Below are 21,484 nucleotides of genomic sequence, written 5' to 3'. Positions count from 1 at the left end.
CCCCCGGACTGCTTCCCCGTGTTTTTGAACCCTGCCTGTCCCTGTACTACGAACTGCCTGCTGATTGAAATTAAACGCTTGGTTCCGTTTACCCGGTGGTCCGCGTTTGTGTCCCGATCTCTGATCTTGACAGTTTTAGTGTATAATCAGTGTATGTATTCTACACAACTCCTAGTTCAGGACCTGGTCCTCTCATGCCTGGAATACTGTTACTCTCTCTTTGTTTGTCTTTCTGCCTGTGCCATCAAAACCCTGTAGCTAATCCAGAATGCAGCTAAACTAGTCTGAAATCTCCCTAAATGTCATCAAGTCATTCCCCTCCTCACCTTACTTCATTGGCTTCCTGTTACCGCTCGCATCAAGTTCAAAACTTTGGTGTTGGCATACAGGACTGTGAATAAGACAGGTGGAATGGGGTCAGAATAGCAGAATCACTGGCCATCGTCTCATGCAGACTGAAGACCCACCTCTTCAGACTGTATCTTGGTTCCAACTAAATCCCTACCCCCTAGCACCTGCCTCTTGTACAAGTATTACTTGCTGCTTATTTACTTGTAGTAGTGCTATGTGTTATGGATACTGTGGACTAGTGACTGTGACGGATGTTAGTGTGTGTAATTGGCTTCATTGAGTTTCTAGGCCAGCTAGCTTCAGGTTAGCACAAGTTGATGTTGTGCTTGCACTCACTGAGAATGTCGTTACTGTTGCTCATTTAACTCGAATGAATACAGTTCTGTTCTTGTATGCTGGAAGTTGTTCTGCATAAGAGTGCCTGCAAAATGAATATAATGTAATGCAACAATATAAAATGGATATAATGTGACATGTAGCATTTTACTTCACAGGTCCTTGAAAAACTGTTCCACATGAGGATACATCGACACATCCTCTGCTGGAGGAGACAAACAAGGACATGTCTCGCTTCTTTCGTATGTCTCCTACAGTATTGGAATCATCCCTAAAGAGGTGATCATTTATCAATTTCTGGGTCACAAAGGATGCAAGGATACCAGGATCAATTTAGCACTATTGTGTCAATCCTTCCGTGTGAGGTCCTGCTTGTGTTGTTCTTGTCTTCCCATCTGTCAGTATGGATGTGTCATTTGTTTGGTTTTTGTTTTCAGCCCATAACCCCACCTCCTGTCCACCTATCTGCCCTGCTGCCACACCCACCACCTGAAGCCCATCCTGCACACCTGTTCCCTGTCATCTGATCATCGGTCTGTGTATCTATACCCCTCTATCTGCTCTGTTTCTTTGCCAGTTCATCACAGGACTTTTTTCAGTCTCCTTCTTCTTCACAGGTAAACCATGGCCACTTTGTTCTTGCTGCATGTGTTTTTTCACATCATCGCTGTCACACTGTCATTAAGAGAGCTGTTTAGAGCAGGTCAGTCATTGTGTGCTGATTGCATTAACTGAACTTTCCATTACATTTACTTTTATCACCATGACAGAATGGATTGCTAGAGTCCTCTATAAACAGTACTCTACAAAACATTACTCTGTGTCTGTGTGTAGTCTGGTGCTTCCTGTGTAAAGTACTCTGTCTGTGTATGCAGTCTGTCTGAAGGCCCTGTTTCCCCCCTCTCACAGACCCTGAGAGTGCACTGAGTGTTAGCATCCCTGTGGAGCGCTCACTGCACCCCCTGGTGGTAGGGTCCCTGGTGGTGCCTTGCTACTTCCTGGACAGCACCTCCAACCAGGGACAGGGAGTCAGTGGTGGTGGTGGCCTCAGGGGGCGTTGTGCGGGTGGAGTCCGAGTACACAGTCCGGGTCTCCATGTTCATCTACCCCCAGGTGATGACAGACACCAGTATGGAGATCACACAACTGCGCTCCTCGGACTTGTGTATGTGTATGTATATATATATATATATATATATATATATATATATATATATATATATATATATATATATATATATATATATATATATATATGTATACACACACAAGTCCGAGGAGCGCAGTTGTGTGATCTCCATACTGGTGTCTGTCGTCACCTGGGGGTAGATGAACATATATATATATATATATATATATATATATATATATATATATATATATTTATTATTATTATTATTATTTATTTATTTTGATTTGTTGAAACTTTCCTTTTTTGATTGCCTGAGATTCTTCCATTTTATTGGCCAAGACTGGCTGTCTTTTTCATGGACAGAAAAGCTGTACTTTGTGATGCTGACACTTCCCTAGGGAGGGAAAATTTTAAAAATTAACAGACCCAAGTAAATTAGATAAAAATGGCCTTGAAATTTGATCAAGATGCTTGTTTTGATTGGTTGAGGCAGAGGGTCTCTGCAATAGAATGTGTTGATTACATTACAACAATAAGACTGTAAGGTTGTGTTCCACTACCGTGCCATCTCTTCCCACAATAGTCTGACTTTCGAGCAGGCCAAGATGGCCTGTTCCCAGATCAGCGCCACGATCGCCACCCCAGCGCAGTTGCAGGCTGCCTTTGAGGACAGGTTTCATCAGTGTGATGCAGTCTGGCTGGCAGACCGCACTGTCAGGTTAGGCAAACCGCTTCAGCTTCATCTGAGTGACCTGCCTTATGGGAGTACAGACGCATTAAATGAAGGCCTCACATCTATGATATCGTGCATGAATCATAAGTTTTGAAGGTGTATTATGAATATTCCTGTTTAATGTGGTCTCCTCTCCTCTCAATCCATTACCAATCACAAAGGAGCAATATGTACTATTTCATTAAGCATACTGCATCTATATGTAATAACAAAAGTGAAGTGGATAGATCACATCTTCAGGGTTTGGTAAGGTTTTGTAATGAATTTATGCCTTTCGTAGCACAGAAGGCATTCTGTCCACGAAAAAAGGTCTGTTACATTTGGTGCCCCATACAGTTACGGGTTAAACTGCCCCCTCAATTTCACTGCCCCCTCAATCTCTATCTTATAATAGTTTGGAATTTGGATTGAAGTGGGTTCACAGGTGAAACACAAGGACTTCTATGCCCTGCATTAAATGTATCAGTGATTATCACTTGACATATTATGCCATGATATTATTTCCCATGAGACTACTGTTGTGTTGTGTTGTGTCCCTGCACAAGGTACCCCATTCATAATCCATGGGAAGGTTGCTATGGTGACAAGGACAAGCTTCCCAGCATGCGAGCCTACAAAGTGAGAGACATCACAGAGACAAACGACGTATACTGCTGTGCATACAAGATAACAGGTATGATCCTCCCCTGCATATCTCACTCATTCAACCCACTGTTCCTGCCTTGCCTTGGTGGAGGACTGAGCAGCCCACACACCACTCTCCTCTCCTCTTCCTCTTTGTTGTTTCAGGGAGGTTGTTCTACTCCATGTCCCTGGAGACGTTCACATTTGCCGAGGCAGAGCAGCAGTGCAGGAAGCTGGGTTCACACCTGGCCTCAATGGGGCAGCTGTACCTGACTTGGCAGGCTGGCATGGACGTGTGCAGCGCTGGCTGGCTGGCAGATCTCAGCGTCTACTACCCCATGAGCGTAGCCCGACCCCTCTGTGGTGGGGGCCTCGTCGGGGTCCGCACTGTGTACCATTCCCCAATCAGACAGGGTACCCCCTTCCAGACTCCTGCTAGGACACCATCTGCTACCAAGGCAAGCCAGCCATCTCCTCACATGGGAGTTTCCCTTCTGACAGAAGAGCACAGACTCTTGTCACAGGAGATCTGGGGATAGTGCATGTTTTCCAGGCCTGCAACACTTTATTAATGGTTTAATTATGCAGCCACACTTAGAGCAGATCAGGCTGACTTCTTGTTTCGGGGAAGTGACCAATTCATCTGATTCATCTCTTTATCCCTGTTTAAATGATCCCAGAACACCCTCTCAAACATACTGTTCCTGACTGCAGATGAGGAGGAGGTGGACTCAACCATGCCCACACTGATTCCAGATCAGGTGGCCCCCTTTACAGAGGGTATTGAGGTCTTCCTCATGAGTACTGCCACAGAGACCGAGCTGTGAGAGGAAGTGGTGGCACTTCAGCATGGGAGAGTTATCAGAATCTACAGCAGGCTGCCCCTGGCCCCACCCCCTGCCCGCCTGAGGACCTATCCCAACCGCCCAAGCGAGGAAGTCATCACCACAGTGACCCCCCTGCCCTATGCAGGAGAAGAGATCCTCCAAGAGAATGACACTGAGGCTGTGCTGCCCTCCACAGGTCAGTAGCCACACTGGGGTGCCTGTGTCAATCAGTGCAGGTGAATTTAACCTGTGAGGGGATATTAGCTTTGTTATTGATTGTTATCTGTTTGGTGGTGGTTTAGGTTTTGTAGCGCGGTCATAGGTTGTTTTCTTGACTTCCTCTGTCATGGCATGTCCCCAGCAGGTGTGGTGTTCCACTACTGTCCTGGCTCCAGCCATTATGGTCACACCTGGTTGAGGCCCAGCGGGCATGTCAGAGCGCAGATGCAGTCATTGCCAGTCCAGAGCAGCTGCGCTCAGCACAGCAAAGTGGCATGCCTCAGTGTGACCCCGGCTGGGTGCTGGACCAGTCCGTGAGGTGACACCACTGACAGACTGACCGTCAGCCCCAGTGCACTCAGCCAAAAATGCCACTCATTGGAGAATGAGGCGTCATGAACCCCATGATGAGTGAAACTGCCATGTGCTGTCAATTTCTGATTTGGCCGGACCAATCGAAATACTGTTCACCACAGCAAAGTCATATTAGCGGTTCAAATCAATGAGTCCTTAACAACATATCCACACATTCTGGCATTCCTGGAGCCTCACACTCATGAAAAAGCTCATTTATGTGTTGTGTAAACAAGTACTGGTGTGAGAACATTGGGATGGTGGCCAGCAGACGAGCCCTACAATGTATACTGCTATGCCCATGAGCTGAGGGGTAAGAGCACCCCCTGAAGGACCAATGAGGTGCTTCTGTATGTGAAGTCATGTCTCTCTGATTAACTGTGTTAGCATAGTGGTTAAGGAACTGGACTTGTAAGCAAAAGGTTGTTGGTTCAATTCCCTGCTGGAGCATTGCTGCTGTACCCTTGGGCAGGGTACTTAACCCCCAACTGCCTCAGTAAAATATCCAGCTGTATTTGTTAAAAAAAACTAACATATGTAAGTTGCTCTGGGTAAGAGTGTCTGCTAAATGCCAATAATGTAATGTAATTTTTGTGCTGGGCCAGGAAAATTATATCATGGGTCATAAGCTCCTCGTAGTCAAAAGCTAGAGGCAAACAGAATCTCCAGGATCATAGTCACTGCAAGAGTAGGCACACATTACAGTATAGGCACCTGAGCTACAGAGCAAGAGGGACACACACCCACACACATACATACATGCTCTAGTTTTAAATTAAAATCCATTATGTTTCTCACTGATGACTGGTGTCATACAGTTATGATGAATATTAAACACAGGACTGGGTTCACACAGGAAAACTAGGACAAACAGGACAACAGCAGCCACACTGGGCTATCCCTAGTTCCTATGTAGCAAGTGGTGAGTGAGCTGGCTTAGACTGCTGTGAGAAGCATTTGCCAAAACAGACTCAGATATTCTAGCTGGTAGCTAAAATAGAACTAGATACACATGTACAGAGCACCAATGGTTTGAGCTTATGAATGAATTGTAAAAATTAATTTAGTTAAGACAAATATGATATTCCAGTATGATGTTCTCAGTAATTCTATAGATTTATAAAAGTGGAGCTGTCTGTGTTTGTATCTCAGGGGAGGTGTTTCATGTGGGCTCCATTGATGGATCCACGTATGAGGAGACTGTCTCTCACTGCCGTGAGCAAAGTGCCACCCTGGCCTCCACAGGACAGCTATATGCTGCCTGGTAGAGGGGTTTCGAGAAGTGTCATGCTGGCTGGCTATCAGACTGCAGTGTCAGATACCGAATGCACAGCACTCTGCCCCAGTGCTCTGAGGGAAGGACCTCAACCTCACAGGCTACCCTGACCTCAGCATCCACTATGACGCCTACTGCTTCCAGGGTACAGGCAGCTCCTAGCTAGCATCCCCATTCTCCTGCAAAGCAAACCCCTGCTCTCTGTTTCAGCAACCAGTCACTGAGCTGTGTGCATTTGTTACAAATTAGTTTCTCATCAGGTCAGCTCATTGTTAAATTGTATCACAGAGACAATGTTGATTTGCTTTCTAAGTGTGCAGTATCTTGTCTTCAACAGAGGGCCCAGGAGATATTTTTGCTCCAAAATGGTCTCGTTCGTTTGTGCCACGTTTGTGCCGTAAAATTTTCGTTTGTGCTGCTATGGATTTGTAGATATAAACATTGCATTTTTGGGCAATGACGTCACCCAGCACCCCAAGCTTCTCTGAATTGCTCCAAAATGGTCTCACTCGTTTGTGCTATGTTTGTGCCGGTTTGTGCCGTAAAAATTTTCGCTTGTGCTGCTATGGTTTTTTAGATATAACAAATTATATTGTATGTGCTGTGACGTCACCCAGCACCCCAAGCTTCTCCGAATTGCTCCAAAATGGTCTCATTCATTTGTGCTACGTTTGTGCCGGTTTGTGCTGTAAAAATTTTCGTTTGCGCTGCTATGATTTTTTAGATACAAACATTATATTTTTAGGCGATGACGTCACCCAGCACCCCAACCTTCTCTGAATTGCTCCTAAATGGTCTCGTTAGTTTCTGCTACATTTGTGCTGGTTTGTGCCATGATAATTTTCGTTTGTGCGGTCATGCTTTGGATAAACACTGTACTTCATGGCAAAAATTCTGTGACAACTTCCAGAACGCTGCCTTCTCCATAACGAAGAAAGTGGCTTCTACTGTGCAACGTTTTGCTGGTTGGTGCCCTGAAAAAACTTACATTACATTATTTCCTGATAGGCCTACACAGAGCGCTTCAATGCCAAGAGCAACTTCACGCAGGTCATTTTTGCATATCATGGGCATATAATCTATATGACATCTTACTCTAAGGAATTGTCGTGTGATCCCCAGGATATATCTCTGTCGACAGGCCTCATCAAATCTCATTTATTCCAGACATATCCATATATATATATATATATATATAAATATAAATTTAAATTAATAAATGTAAACATCTGATATTCTAATAGCTTGATAGCAATTGAGGCAACCGTACTTAAGTAGGCTACTTGAGTCGACAGTTATTAGTCATAGTCATAGCCATATTAGCTGCTCTTAGTAGTGATTTTATTCTGACACTTCTGAAGAGATTAATTATTCTTTCATTAATCATGTTAACTGTATGGAAAGTGTTTTGTGTAAAAAGAAATGATCCTGTTCCTATTTCCATCTGTCCACAGCTTCCCCTTTCATTGCCCTGTCTACGGCTGTGGACCCGCCCGGATCTGTGGAACCACACAGCTCTCGATCTGGACCAGTGACAGAGTACATCTCTGGGAGTGGCAGTATGGATCATGGGTCAGATGTTGCTGTGACCCTGATGGGGAAGGGGATGACCCTCTCTGGCAGAGGCTTGGTGTCTGGGACACTGCAGGAGGCCAAAGAGCAAGGCACAGGGGACATCACCTTCCCCATGGGGAGGGGGTCAGATAACCTGTTAACATCAGGCTCCAACTCTATCGAAGGTGGGCTCCCCTCTGGCTCTAGCAAAGGATTCTTGGGTTGCAAGGGTGGTGGGGACTCTGTGATCACTTTGTTGATGAAGGGTGGAGGGCCCTCCTCACAGAGTCCGTTAAGGTTGGAACCAGTACAAGGACCTCTGGAGATCAGCGGTTCTGGAGACGTCACAGGATTCAGGATTAGTGGATCTGGGATAGACAGTGGTTCTGGACCCCCAGGTCTGTCGTTTGTGGATTCCAGCTTTGTGGACTTGCCAGGAAAACCCAGAATAGATCAGGAGGCATCTGGAATTCTGCCATCAGGATCCAGCAATGGAAGCAGATTCCATTCCAGATCTGGTCTCCCATTGGGCAGTGGTGACGCCTCTCTTTAGCTCTCTTACCATGGAGTGACTATGCTAATGCATCCACAGTCACACAGAACAAATGACTAATCATCACTGTTTGAACCTTTGTGCACTTCACATGAAATTTATAAGTTTCTAGAAAATTTCTAACTTCAAACAAAAAATTGTGATAAGGATCTCACGTCTCTTTCATACAGACTAAAGCATTTCTTGTAACCAATCTTTGTGCAAAACCCAATCGATAGTAAAGAACCTTGTTCTCTCTGAGCTGTCACCACAGGTATAGATTTAGGGAGGGATGGAGGAATATGTCCTGTCCAGTGTCAGAAGGATGTAATTAAGTAACTACATTACAATGCAGCATTCACGTTAGGGCTGGGTGGTATAGCTGTCGCGACATATCAAATAGCTATTTTTAGTGCAATAACAGCTATCCCCAGGATGCAGTGTTAGGTTTCTTCCCGTATTGTTTTCCCTTTAGTCATACCTGGTGCGGGAGCACACCTCCAAAGTTCAGCGAAATGCTTCCGGGGCAGAAAAATGTCACTTGTATCTATATGTTGGTTAACTTACCTATTAGCTTTAAAAACACATAGCATATGTTTTCACTCTTTATCTTTGTAGCCATGTGTTTCTATCTACCACATGGAAGCAGTATAGTGCTGTTGCTCTGATATCAACATTAAATAGATACGAGTGGCGTTTTTTTCTCCTGGAAGCATTTCACATGGCCTCGGAAAACTGGAGGTGTGCTCCCGCATCAGGTTTGACTAAAGCAGTGTTTCTCAACCTTCTCCTGGAGGGCCCTCTCCCCTGCATGTTTTAGATCTCTGCCTGCTCCAACACAGCTGATTCAAATGATCAGTTTGTTATTAAGCAGCTTCAGGAGTTCATAACGAGTTGATCATTTGAATCAGCTGTGTTGGAGCAGGGAGAGATCTAAAACATGCAGGGCAGGGGGCCCTCCAGGAGAGGGTTCAGAAACACTGGACTGAAGCCAAAATAATGCGGGAAGAAACCTAACGCTGCATGCCGGGGATAGCTGTTACAGCGCTAAAATAGCTATTCAATATACTGTCATGGCTAGCTAGTTTTTCTGCCATTCCCATAAAATTTTTACAAGAATCAGATTTAAATGTGAAAAAATTATTCTTTGCAATTGAAATACATAAACGTGGTTTGCAATAAGCAAAAAATATACGAAGTACCTAATCTATAACTGCGGCTCTGTCTATACTGTAGGTGACAGGGGTTACGTGCTGCAAAGTGTTCAATTCTGTACCTCAAAGAAAACGCAGACATCAGCTCTTGCCACAGTTCACAGTTCCTAAACATTAGTTTAGGAAAACAAACTAAGATACAAAAGTAAACGAGCATATTGTTATTATCTGGGACTACATATACCCCAGCAAAATAGGCCTAAATAAGATAAAGGTAGGTGAAAATTAGCAAACATTAGTGCTATTCTCTTTTACATGTAGTTACATTCTGAAAACCTAACTGATAACACTGCTGGTATACCCACAGACACCAAGGAAGGTTGAATACAACCGCATACAAGCATTCGGTCAGTAATGATGTGTACTGTCAGTACACAAAATGGATGTGGATGAGTTGGACAGAACAGGTGGCATGACAGAGCAGATACTGTATGCAAGCTGACACTGGTCTGCTGGTTCCTCCACAATATGGCTATGAAAGAAGCCATTTGGTCACCACTAGATGGACAGCAACAAGAGGACCCTATGTCCGAATCGGGGCTACGATTCTGACCTTCACAGAGTTGATGGTATGGTACACATTACATGTAGCCGTGCACCTTCTACCCCCAGGTTACATCTGTAAAGTCTATTCCCACATGTGTCGGTTACAAATTATATGTCTAGAAAAGACAACATAAGGACAAACCTTTTGATCTAAAAATTTGATTTATATAATGGAGTCCTGTCAAAATCGTCCTTTATTTTAACCAATGATTTACCGATGTTCTGGATATTCCACTGCTCACACAACAATTTTTTTCATCCACCTTTGTCTGTCAGGACTGTCTACATCTCTGAATCAGAGAAAAATATCTTTTTTCTCTTTTGGCAGCATTGGCTTGACCTGCGACTCACAATGCCCTTATATGGGATTTTCAGGCGTTTACTTATGCTTATTACAGATAACATGCACAAGCATCTAATTTAAGAACAGTTGGGGTTCATCATCATGCGAACAAGGGTAAGAAAGAAATTGGGTGTTTCCGCAATGTTCATGCATTTGAAGTGAGTTTTTCGTACAGAACTTTGCCGAGAACAAAATACAAAATGTTTGTATCTTTAATACAAACATTTTGATGAATGAGCCCCCCTTTCTATTCTAATTCAATTCAATCCTGTCTCCCTCTCTCCATTTCTGTGCATACTAATGGTTCCTTCCGCATTCCAGAAAACGCACAGGACTACCAGTGGATTGGACTCAATGATAAGATGGTAGAGAATGACTTCCGATGGACAGATGGATCCACAGATGTACCATTCAACTACCACCTGCCGTTCACCTGCAAGACCAGCCCAGGTGAGGACAGTGGCCTGCTGCTTTGAGCCAGGATTCATATAGGGCTCTCCTAGCCATTGGGTTCAGTCAGTGACCTCTCCAATGGTGGAAGTTGTTCCCCGCTTAGTGTCACCATTTCATTCTGTTTGAGTGCACCAACAGATAGGAGTCATTGCCATGGTATCTTTCTGCCCTCCGCAAGCCACCTGCGGCCTGCCCCTAGAAGTGGAGAATGCTAGGACTCTTGGAAACAGGAGAGATCGCTATGCAGCTAACTCTGTGATCCAGTACCAGTGTAACCCTGGGTTCACACAGCACCACCTGCCTGTGGTGCAATGCATGCAGGCAGGCTGTGGGAGAGGCCACGGGTGGAGTGTGTAGGCCATGAGTGCATTCAGCTCCTTAACACGTAACGCATTCTCATAGACCAAAATACACACTCACACACACATCACCAAATACACACATACACTTTCACACAGTAAATACAAAAACACACTCTCACACACCAAATACACATTCACACTCATACACATAATCACACACACTCCTTCACAGACACGCTCACACAGACTAAATATACAACTCATATACAGATGCTCCTCAACTTACGATGGGGTTACGTCCCGATAAACCCATCGTAAATTGAAAATATCATAAGTCGAAAATGCATCTAATCCACTAAACAGCGTAGCTTAGCCTAGCCTACCTTAAACGTGTTCAGAACACTTACATTAGTCTAGAGTTGGGCAAAATCATCTAACACAAAGCCTATTTTACAATAAAGTGTTGAATATCTCATGTAATTTTGTAGACGTGATGGGATGCGAAAACACAAAACACAATATCCAAAAAATGCTAACAGCACAGTACACTGTAGAGTATTGATTGTTGCCTTGCTGCCGCTGCCCAGCATCACGAGAGAGTATTGTACTGCATATCACTAGCCCGGGAAAAGATCAAAATTCAAAATTTGAAGTACGGTTTCTACTGAATGTGTATCGCTTTCGCATCATTGTAAAGTTGGGGACCGTCTGTACACACTCTCTCACACACACTCCAAATGACATTAATCCCTTTATAAGAATATGAGAAAAGGCAAGTAAGAGCACAGGGCTGCCACAACAGTCTTGTCAGACTGGTTCAGCTTCATTCACTGTGTCTAACCGATTAGCTTAGTTTAAACCATTGCATCTAATTGGTCCAGCTTCATTCAGTGCACTTCACCTATCAGCTAACTCTCAATCACTGCATCTCTCTGATTGGTTCAGCTTCACTCACTCCCTCACTGTATCCTTCTCTCCAGCTGACAACAGCCATGGTCCCCACAGAAGATCAGCCCAGAAATGGCCAGGGATAAGACTGCTTTAAACAGAAAAGGAGGGAGGAGAAAATTTGAAGGGGTTCAAAGAGCATTTACACAAAGTCTTTTCCTGGAAAAGGGGGATCTCATAGCAAGCAAATACAGTCCAATGGCGCAAATACAGTCCAAACTCCAAGCAGGCTGAGATTAAAGGTTGTTCATCTGCCCACTGTATTCATTTCCGAGCACGCTCTACACTGTCTTTAGCGGGATGAAATGAGTCAAGATTTTTTTTTGTGAGTTCTATGTGCCAGACACAGTGAACTATTTGAACAAATACATTACTTATATTACTATTTAGTGGGGTTTGCTTTAATGGCAGAAGGCTTATACTAGACTTATGGTAGAGGACTTGTGTGCTGCTTGAAAGGTGGGAAAGGATGTTGATGAGATGTCAGCACATTAACATCCTTCAAACCTACTGGACCTCCTCAGTCAGCCTTTATTGGAAATCTCTGGGTATTTTCTCCCTTTGACAACAGCTTCTCCCATCCAATCCTAGCAGCAACCAGCCATTCAGCAAGAAGAAGTCAGCCCATGTGAAAATATACCAAGCAGGTAGAGACTGTATGATTTAAGACCACATGGTTATGTCTTAAGACCAAACAATTATACATTAAGACTACAGTTATATTTTAAGACTACAGGGTTCTGTGTCAGGGTGTGGGAAGGTCACCTGATTGGTGAATGAAGAACCATGATATTGGTGTCACATCAGCATGATGTCACCCAGAGATTCCAGAACCCCACTACAAAGTTTACTAGGAAACAGACTTTCTGTCTCACTCTTGCTCTATCTCCCCAGGTGTCTCCAGGTGTTTTGTGGCACAGTAGGATTGTTCATTCTAACTCATTGCCTCAGGGGGCTATAATTAGATACCAAAGCTGTGAGTAAACCTCTGCTCTTGACAATAGATTGTGAGACAGGACATGACAGGTGCCAAACACCTACATAATGCCATGTGGCACACTCTTTCACTACAAATTGCTCCTGCTACAGGTGTCACAGCATGTCACTTCTTATACATTCCATTGTCTCTGGATCAGACAGATAACTCTCTCTCTCTGTATGGCAGAGATTCATAGCATGGAACATGTACATGAAAGGTTGTCATGATTATTACACTTCAATGCTGTGTTTACAAAGATAGACTATTTATTTATTTTGCAAAAAATAGGGCTTCTTTCTACACACTATTTTTCATACAAAATGGAAGCCCAGAGCGTGTTCAGGAATAGATAATTAATATTAAAAGACAGAACAGGCAAAGACAAAACAGTTATTTTTATCATTTAGTCCAAGAGAGCCACAGATCATATTATGTACAAGGTATATAATAATACTTATAATATTAATATGTCAGTTACAGACGTTTGAAGCATAAAAGGTTTGTCGCCCCTCCAATAAAATGTAAGTCCATTTACAAACTAATGATAAACTTCTACAGTACTGTGTGGTTACTTCCTGTGATAACTTCTTGGTACTCTTGCTGTCTCATATTTCCTGTCCACTCAGCATGTGTGTTTGTGTGTGTGTGTGTGTGTGTGTGTGTGTGCACGCGCATGTTTGTGCCTGCGCCTGCATGTGTACATGTGTGTTTGTATGGGTGTGTTTAACAGCAGTTCACCCTGTGTGTCAGCGATGCTGTCATGAAGACCGAGAGTGAATGCTTAATCCAATTACTTGAACTGTATTCTGATTGACAGACCAAGGGAGGGTGACCCCACCCTTCAGTAGCAGTGGTGGGGTTCAGTGTGAGATGTAGCAGTACACTCCGTGCCTGTGATGGTAGTAGGGGAACCCAAAGCTGCGCACTCCGGGTTCTGGGGGGCCGCAGTTGGGGCGGGGATGGGCAATGGGGTAGCGTACACTCCCATCCGCCAGCCAGCCTGCATCACAGCGATCTAGTCCCATAAACCTCCAGGCTGCATACAGCTGGCCCACCTTGGCGATCTTGGCCCCGTCCCCCTCGCATATTTGCGTGGCTTCTGTGAAATTAAGCCCATGTGGCTGCTGCAGGAAATAAACATGTCCTGGGGGAACACAGAGGACATAGAACAAGTCAGCACGCTGCACAAAACATGGAAGCATCTAATACCCATAAATCACCGCATCAGAGATATCAAAACACTTTTGGCTGGTCCTCACCTTTCAGGGAGGAGGAGAAGCAGAAGGCATCGTAGTGGTGCGCGTGGCGGTGGCGTGCGCCATAGTTCCGGATGCCAGGAGCCATGTCTGCACCCCCGCAGGCCTTGCGGGGCATGGTGATGGGGTACTGCACTGTTCCATCTGCCAGCCACCCAGCGTTGCACCAGTCCAGCCCCTCCTCCCACGCTGAGAAAAGTTGATCGAAAGTGGCCAGAGCAGAGTCCTGCTCCTCGCATGCCTTCTGTGCCATTCCAAAGTTCAGATGATAACGCCCCCCAGAGGGCTGGTAGGGGAACACCACTCCTGAAGGGGGGAGAGGAGAAAGCAGGCCTCTTATTTCACAGGGGAGACACTAAAGGACCACGAGCAGTGAGCAGCAAAAAAGCAAGAAGCCCTTACCTCGCAGCGCCAGGTCGATGGTGATGCTCTCATCCTCCAGGCCATCGATGACCTTGCAGCGGTAGCGGCCCGTGTCATTCAGCTGCAGCTTGGCGATGACAAGGGACACCTCCCCTGGCATACTGCGGCGCAGGCGAACACGCCCCTTGAAGTCCCCAAAGCTGCGGTGCAGCTGGCCCAGAGCCACCAGCACATCTGTCTCATGGCCCCTGTCAGCTGGCAGCCAAGACCATTTCACCCTTGTCCGGCGGGGGATGCTGAGCTCGGGTTCATAGCGGTAATGGCAGGGCAGCGTGGCACTGCTCCCCCGCACAGCGAACACTGGACCTTCTGTTGTCTCCACATGGAGCCGCACTCCATTAAAGTAAACTGCAGCATGGACAAAGCACAGACAAAGCAAACAGAAAACCAATCAGGAGATGGGCTGACTCTTAGAGAGTTAGATTACTTATGGAGGCTACAAAATTACTATGCAATACATCTCCTGTTTGAAAAGTAAGGGGATGTTAATCTGTGAGCTTTGTACTAGCATACTCTCTTTTTCGCCGTTGCCGTTGCCATTGTCTTGGTAAAAGAAGCCGTTGGAGTAGCCCACAGCAGCTGCGAGGAAGCTGAGCAGCTGCAGTTGCAGCACTGTGACCAGCAGGGGGAGAGCATTCATCATCTCCCTTGTCATGCACTGAAACTTCACGGCGCAGTCCGTCTCTAGCAGTGAAGCTCTGCGTGGAATGCACGGAAATGTAGCATTACGTTGATTATGTAAAGTACTCACAGTATGTTCCTTTCAACAGTTGGTATATGAACATGTGGTATGAGGATGCCACTAATGGTTGTGCAGCAGAAGACAGTGAATCACCATTGATTGAATCGGACCTCACTCACTCCCTTATTACACTTTCTTATTATTGTAAGAGAACTGCTTGAAAAATCACTATGCTTTCCATACTTCCAAAGACATCCTCTGAATACAGTTAATATTTTATGTAATAAGATCAGTTGTAGACACAAGGAGTATATATATGAAGAAAGAAACAGACTGTCGAGGAAATGACTAATAAGATGTACAAGGAATAAACGTCACCTTTTAAAATGGAAAATACAATGCATTGCCACATGCACTGCAGGTGATCCCGAAAATGAATGACTTCTATATTACTGCATTGCAACAAACAACAATAGTGCAAATAAGTGTGAGGTGTAAGGCTGCTACTCAAATGCTTACCGACTTGGTAAGCTTATGATCAAATCACTTCTTAGAGAAGGCACTTTGTAGCCTTAGACTGAAGACCTGCACTTAACACGTAACCCTCTCCCAGTGAACTCCAATTCACCTGATATTCATTCCTCTATGCAAAACGACTGTGTTTGAACAGTGAGAGTGGCAAGTGAACAGGAGAAGTCAAGAGAAACTGTGAACCAAGTGCCATTGTTGAAAAGTTGGTGTAAATGAGGAATATGTGATGATTATATTCCTCTAAAAATGATTTAGTGCATCTTTAATTTACAGTTATATTCTGAAGATAGGGGTGAGGTTTTTAGGCTATTTGTAACAAATCCTTTTTGTTTACACAAATAAAGAATTGACTCTCATGATACTGTTTGATAATCATCTTACTGGAATAAAGTTTCAGAAGAGTTCACATAGCGCCTATTAAGAATTTTACCTGTACTGTTATCCAGCGAGTTGTGGGGCTGGCAGTTATCTAAAGCCCTCTGACTTAATGTTCAGTATTTGCCAGTCATTGATAGACCAACATTTGTTTTGTAAATGTAAATGTAAAAGTAAATGTTTTCAAATAGTGGTGTTTCTTTCGAAATGCTATTTGTCATCTACGTAAAAAGTCCTTTCAATATTTTATCACTGCCTCCTATATATTACAGCTGTTTAGTTATGTTAAGCCAATGATTTATGCAGCCTTGCATCAACCTAGCGAGCAATAATTTGTTAATAATTATGTTTAAAAATACCAGGGCTACATGGTTGGCTTTTGTTGCCTTGAAAAGATCAATGCAAAAGAGTAGAAACGCAACACAGTGCTTGACTCAATATCTCTCTGCCGCTAGGAGGTGCAATTACACCTAAAGGAGAGAGCAGCCTGTCTTCTGAAAGGACTTTGAACAATTGTCTTCTACCGATTACAAATTATACTAGTTCATCTGTGTGAATTAATATTAGTTAAATGTTTGATGACGGGTTTGAATACATAGTTTGTTTTCAGATTTTAATTTATTAGTCAAGTCGCTCGCTGTGAGGACTGTCTGTTCGTTTGTTTTAATGACCATTTGTGTCACATCCTTTTGTTACACGCCAGTCATTCTTGGTTAATCAACTCACAAATCGTTTATGAAATTAAAATATTTCAAAGTATTAACAAATCAGAATGCATCTTTCTGCGTCACTCGATTGCCAATTTTTAACTTAGGTTAAAGGAAACGTGTTTACATAATCATTCAAATGTTACCAATAAGTGCATTAATGTAACGTAAAATTCTACGCATTAATGATTACGTTCATTTGTATGATATTGGTGCGAGAAGACCTACTCATTGAAGTGTAATTTGGGATCTGATTACTCACAGATTTAGTAATGCGTGTCCGTCCAATGGACTGGGTGACGACTGAATTAGTTGTTTCTATTCCTGTTTCACCTTCCTCGCGCGAAAGTACGTTGTAGTAAATACAATTTATCGCACGCATTTGAATTAATCTCTGGAGGAAATGAAACGTGCAGCCGTGACGTCACCAAAGCAAGGCACCCCTCTACGAATTTGGTGACCGCCTGCTGTTAAAGCAACAGGACAACTTTTCCAAGAAGCAGTGCAGAGTTTACAGCCAACTTGAATATAATCCGGTTTAAATCTGAATCTAAATGGAATGCCTACCTCTGTGAAAAGAATTGGGAATTAACAACACCGTTTCATAATATGTTGTTGAAAAAAGGTGTTTGCAGTTGCACAAGAACAAAAGATGACCGGATTTAATCTGAACAATGAATACAAGGTGAGTAACATACTTTTATGTATCCATTTGTCCGTTCTCTAAGCCCAAATATACAGCATTCAAGACATGTGTAAACACAAGAAAATATTGTGTTGACCCCACGCAGCTCCTCTGGGGCCAAGAGGGGTTCAGGTTACTCTTTACACCCTCCCCATCGGGCTTGTTAAATACCCATTATGTCCACTTGAAAAATGACTAGTTTACTGCACTGACCTAAAGTGACACCATACACAGTAAGTCATATGAACAACTTCAGGCAAATTGTAATTATAGAACCTGTGATGGAAAAAGGAGATGAAATTCCATTGATCCCAGATGACTTCTGAAATGTGTTGATTTCCTATAGTTAATAGCTAAGCAAAATATTGTCATCGCTGCAGAAATGTTTCCTCTGTGAGTCATATGTCCCTGAACTGGGACTATCATTAGTATCCCCCTCATACACCTTGCCCTACATTCACCCCAGCAGTGTCATGAGCCAGGGAACACACATTCAGAGGATTCCCGCTTCCTACAAACATCAAGGTCTTTCCTCCCCATAGCCGTTATTTCAGCATGGGGATGGTTCTAGTAACACATCAGAAACTGTGATAAACGAATACATTGTCGCGGGAGGAAAAAGCTGCCAGGCGGCCTTTAATGCTAGCAGGAAACCCCATGATATACCTCTGCGCTCTGCGTGTCTAGGGCCGAGGGGGGGGGGGGGGGGGGGATATAGACTCGTGCATCCTTCTAAACCACAGCTGTGTCATGACATCACTCCCACTTTCTCTGTCTCTTTCTCTCGCTCTTTTTTCTCTCCTCTGAGAAACACACGCCCTTCTTCCAGATGCAACTGAAGCATGCCTGTCAGTGCTCTCAGATGAACCACGCTCAGATGAAAGCATTTGCCAGAGGTCACAAATACCAAGACAGTGTTGACCATGGGAGATCAGGAGGAGGCTATAATTTGTACAATAAACCTTGGCTCGGAGGGGCGCTCAGTGCTCAGCACGTCTGAATACAGTGCTGCGCATGAATGGAGCAGAATGAAATGCAGTTTAACCCACATTGACAATCCCACTGTGACAGGGCTTTTTTTTACAATAGAGCGGCAGTGCGTGGCTGGAGAAAGACTAGGGATAGTTTATGGACCTGGCATTTGATTCCGCCCATGGAATACTAAGACTCTTGGCTGCCATATAATTGTAAAGGACAAATAGCAAACTCAAAACCAGTTGTTTAAAGATGTGATCACACAGTCCAGGTCTGCACATTGAAAACGCAGTCTTCCATTTGAAATGGCCATTCGCCCCTTTCAAAAAATTAGAAGGTCTGTTCCCTTTCATTGAGTTACCTGGTCATTTCTCCCTCTTAATCTGGTCAAACATAGCCATGATACTGCAACAGCAAGACTAATCACGAATAGAGGCGTAGTGCGCTTTGGTATAAAATAGGCCTAATATACACTCAGTGACCACTTTATTAGGTACACCTATTCATTGATGCAAATATCTAATCAGCCAATCATCTGGCAGCAACTCAGTGCTGAGTGACTATATCACAAAGACATAGTCAAGAGGTTAACTTGCTGCTCAGACCAAACACCAGAATGGGTAGGAAATGTGATTTAATTGACTTTGACCATGGGGTGATTGTTGGTGCCAGACAGGGTGGTTTGAGTATTGCAGAAACTGCTGATCTCCTGGGATTTTCATGCACAACAGTCTCTAGAGTGTATAGAGAATGGTGTAAATAACAGAAAACATCCAGTGAGCAGCAGTTCTGTGGGCAAAAACACCTTGTTAATGACAGAGGTCAAAGGAGAATGGCCAGACTGGTCCAAGCTGACAGGAAGGTGACAGTAACTGTCGGGGCTCAGGCAGGGACTCAGGCGCGGACCACGGGAGCGTCGGGTTCCGTGCGTCTTTAATGGAATCGTCAGGCAAATCGCTAATCCGAAAACAAGCAGGGTCGAAAACCGGGAGACAGTCCGTGGACAAAGCGAGGATCGGGAAATCGGAGCAGGCAAGGTCGGGGAACCGGACAGGCAGGCAATCAAGCGAACGAGGCAAGGAGGCAGGCAAAAACGAGGTCAGGGTACAAGCAGGGTCGAAAAACGGGAAACAGGCAGACAGAAGCATAAAGCAAACGCGGGGGCGAAACAGGCGAAAAACACTGTGACGAACTAGCAACAGGACAGGGAAAAGCAGGGAACATATAGGGCAGGGCAGACGAGGGGATGGAAAGCAGGTGTGCAGGCAATCAGGCGGGCGGAGACCGGGCGGGGAGCGGGGCAGGAAAAACACAAGGAAAACAAAAGCACGACAGCTAAGGAGGCGGAGCACTGACAGTAACCTAAATAACCACACGTTACAACAGTGCTATGCAGCATTTCTGAACATACAACACGTCAAACATTGAGGTGAGTGGGCTAGGGGCAGGCGAAAGCCCCTCCAGGTACCACTCCTGTCAGTTAAGAACAGGAAACTGAGGCTACAGTGGGCACAGGCTCATCAAAACTGGACGGTAGATGATTGGAAAAACATTTCCTGGTCTGTCAAATCTCGATTTCTGTTGTGACATGCAGATGGTAGGGTCAGAATTTGGCGTAAACAATATGAATCCATGGATCCATCTGCCTTGTGTCAACGGTTCAGCCTGGAGGTGGTGGTTTAATGGTGTGGGCAACATTTTCTTGGCACACATTATGCACCTTAATACTAATTGAGCATTGTTTAAATGCCACAGCCTACCTGAGTATTGCTGCTGCCCATGTGCATCTCTTAGACCACCGTCTATCCATCTTCTAATGGTTACTTCCAGCAGGATAATGCGCCATGCCACAAAGCACATGTCATCTCAAACTGGTTCCAGGAACATGACAATGAGTTCAGTGTAGTCCAATGGCCTACACAGTCACCAGATCTCAATCCAATAGAACACCTTTGGGATGTTGTGGAACGTGACATTCGCAGCATGAATGTACAGCTGACAAATCTGTAGCAACTGCGTGATGCTATCATGTCAGCATGGAGCAGAATCTCTAAGGAATGTTTCCAGCACCTTGTTGAATCCATGCCACGAAGAATTCAGGCCATTCTGGGGGCAAAGGGGTGTCCTATCCAGTATTAGAGAGGTGTACCTAATAAAGTGGTCACTGAGTGTATATATACATATATGCATTATATTCAAAGGGGACACAGGGGCTTCCCTCTCTGTTTTCTAATTTGAGGGTTGCTTTTAACTTGATCAAAAATTATTGTGTTGCAAGTTTATCAAAACCTGTGTTCGCACAGGCTCAATTAATGCTACTGTATGGATGCACAGAGTAATTAATCGTAAGTGTAACAGGGAATCAATGTTAATTTTGATAGGAGCTTCTCCGACCGCACTGTTTGTTCAGTGCACGCGCATGATGTAGAGTTAAACAGAAGACAGTGGGGTACGTGATGAATAGTGGTAACCTGACTGTAGAGTTTAATCACAACCCAGTGGTTTAAAATAGAAGATATTTTCTGTGTTAGCACATACTTGATCTGAAATAACTTGTTTTCCAGGGGAGAATCCTTCCTGGCAGAGCCACCCTGGTGCCTGATTCTTCTGCCGATTCTGCAGTCCCGTTCTTCCTGCGGGTCTTCAGGGTGATACGCAATGTACCGCCTCCCATCCCCTTGGCCTGATAATACACCCTTTAAGGACAGGTCATGTACCCTCAGGTTATGACCTGTTTAGTCCTAGAAGCAAAACTGTCTTTATGCAAGTTTTGCTGAGCTCACCTTTCAAATCAGCGTGTTCTGTGGTGTTGGGCGGGCAAAAGATAGGAGGCCCATTGCTCCTCAATATTGTCAACCGCAACTACAAATTGGCATGAGGTTATCTTGCCATTTTACATTTGTACAAAAGCACATTGTTGTTGGGACAGATTTACAGGGCACCTTCCACTTAACACAAGGTTGCTATATTGCACTTGACATTGAAACCCAAAAAACCAAAACCTGGAAAAACAATCACATTTTCAGAGATCACCCACCTTTAATGACCCTTTAATTCCATGTAATCAATGCCTTTATTTACTATTTCAGTTAAAAACACCAAACATAATGGATTTTGCTTCAGAAAC

At 44.3% G+C, this 21,484-nt stretch overlaps 1 protein-coding gene and 1 pseudogene across 1 annotated transcript; one reads left to right on the top strand and one right to left on the bottom strand.

The window, feature by feature from the left end:
• The first annotated feature begins 1,311 nt into the window (after positions 1–1,311).
• On the top strand, positions 1,312–10,883 carry LOC118781688 (annotated as a pseudogene).
• Positions 10,884–13,145: 2,262 nt separating this feature from the next.
• Positions 13,146–17,060, bottom strand: LOC118782049 (hyaluronan and proteoglycan link protein 3-like). Its single transcript, XM_036535280.1, has 5 exons — positions 16,960–17,060; positions 14,916–15,100; positions 14,382–14,750; positions 13,983–14,285; positions 13,146–13,867 (listed from the first exon to the last, which is right to left on the bottom strand). Exons 2-5 carry the CDS (start codon positions 15,055–15,057, stop codon positions 13,584–13,586), a joined length of 1,098 nt encoding a protein of 365 aa, XP_036391173.1. The 5' UTR covers positions 15,058–15,100; positions 16,960–17,060; the 3' UTR covers positions 13,146–13,583.
• Positions 17,061–21,484: the final 4,424 nt, after the last annotated feature.

Source organism: Megalops cyprinoides, chromosome 8 (genome assembly GCF_013368585.1).
Source record: "Megalops cyprinoides isolate fMegCyp1 chromosome 8, fMegCyp1.pri, whole genome shotgun sequence".
Lineage (NCBI taxonomy): Eukaryota > Metazoa > Chordata > Actinopteri > Elopiformes > Megalopidae > Megalops > Megalops cyprinoides.
This window is presented reverse-complemented; position numbering and strand designations above follow the sequence as displayed.

Bases quoted from the DNA above. Each gene is read 5' to 3' on its own strand.
- LOC118782049 (XM_036535280.1), bottom strand. From the start codon at position 15,057: ATGACAAGGGAGATGATGAATGCTCTCCCCCTGCTGGTCACAGTGCTG. The intron at 14,751-14,915 runs GTATGCTAGTAC...TCCATGCTGCAG, and splicing joins CGGCAACGGCGAAAAAGAGA to TTTACTTTAATGGAGTGCGG. The intron at 13,868-13,982 runs GTGAGGACCAGC...GTGTTCCCCCAG, and splicing joins CTTCTCCTCCTCCCTGAAAG to GACATGTTTATTTCCTGCAG.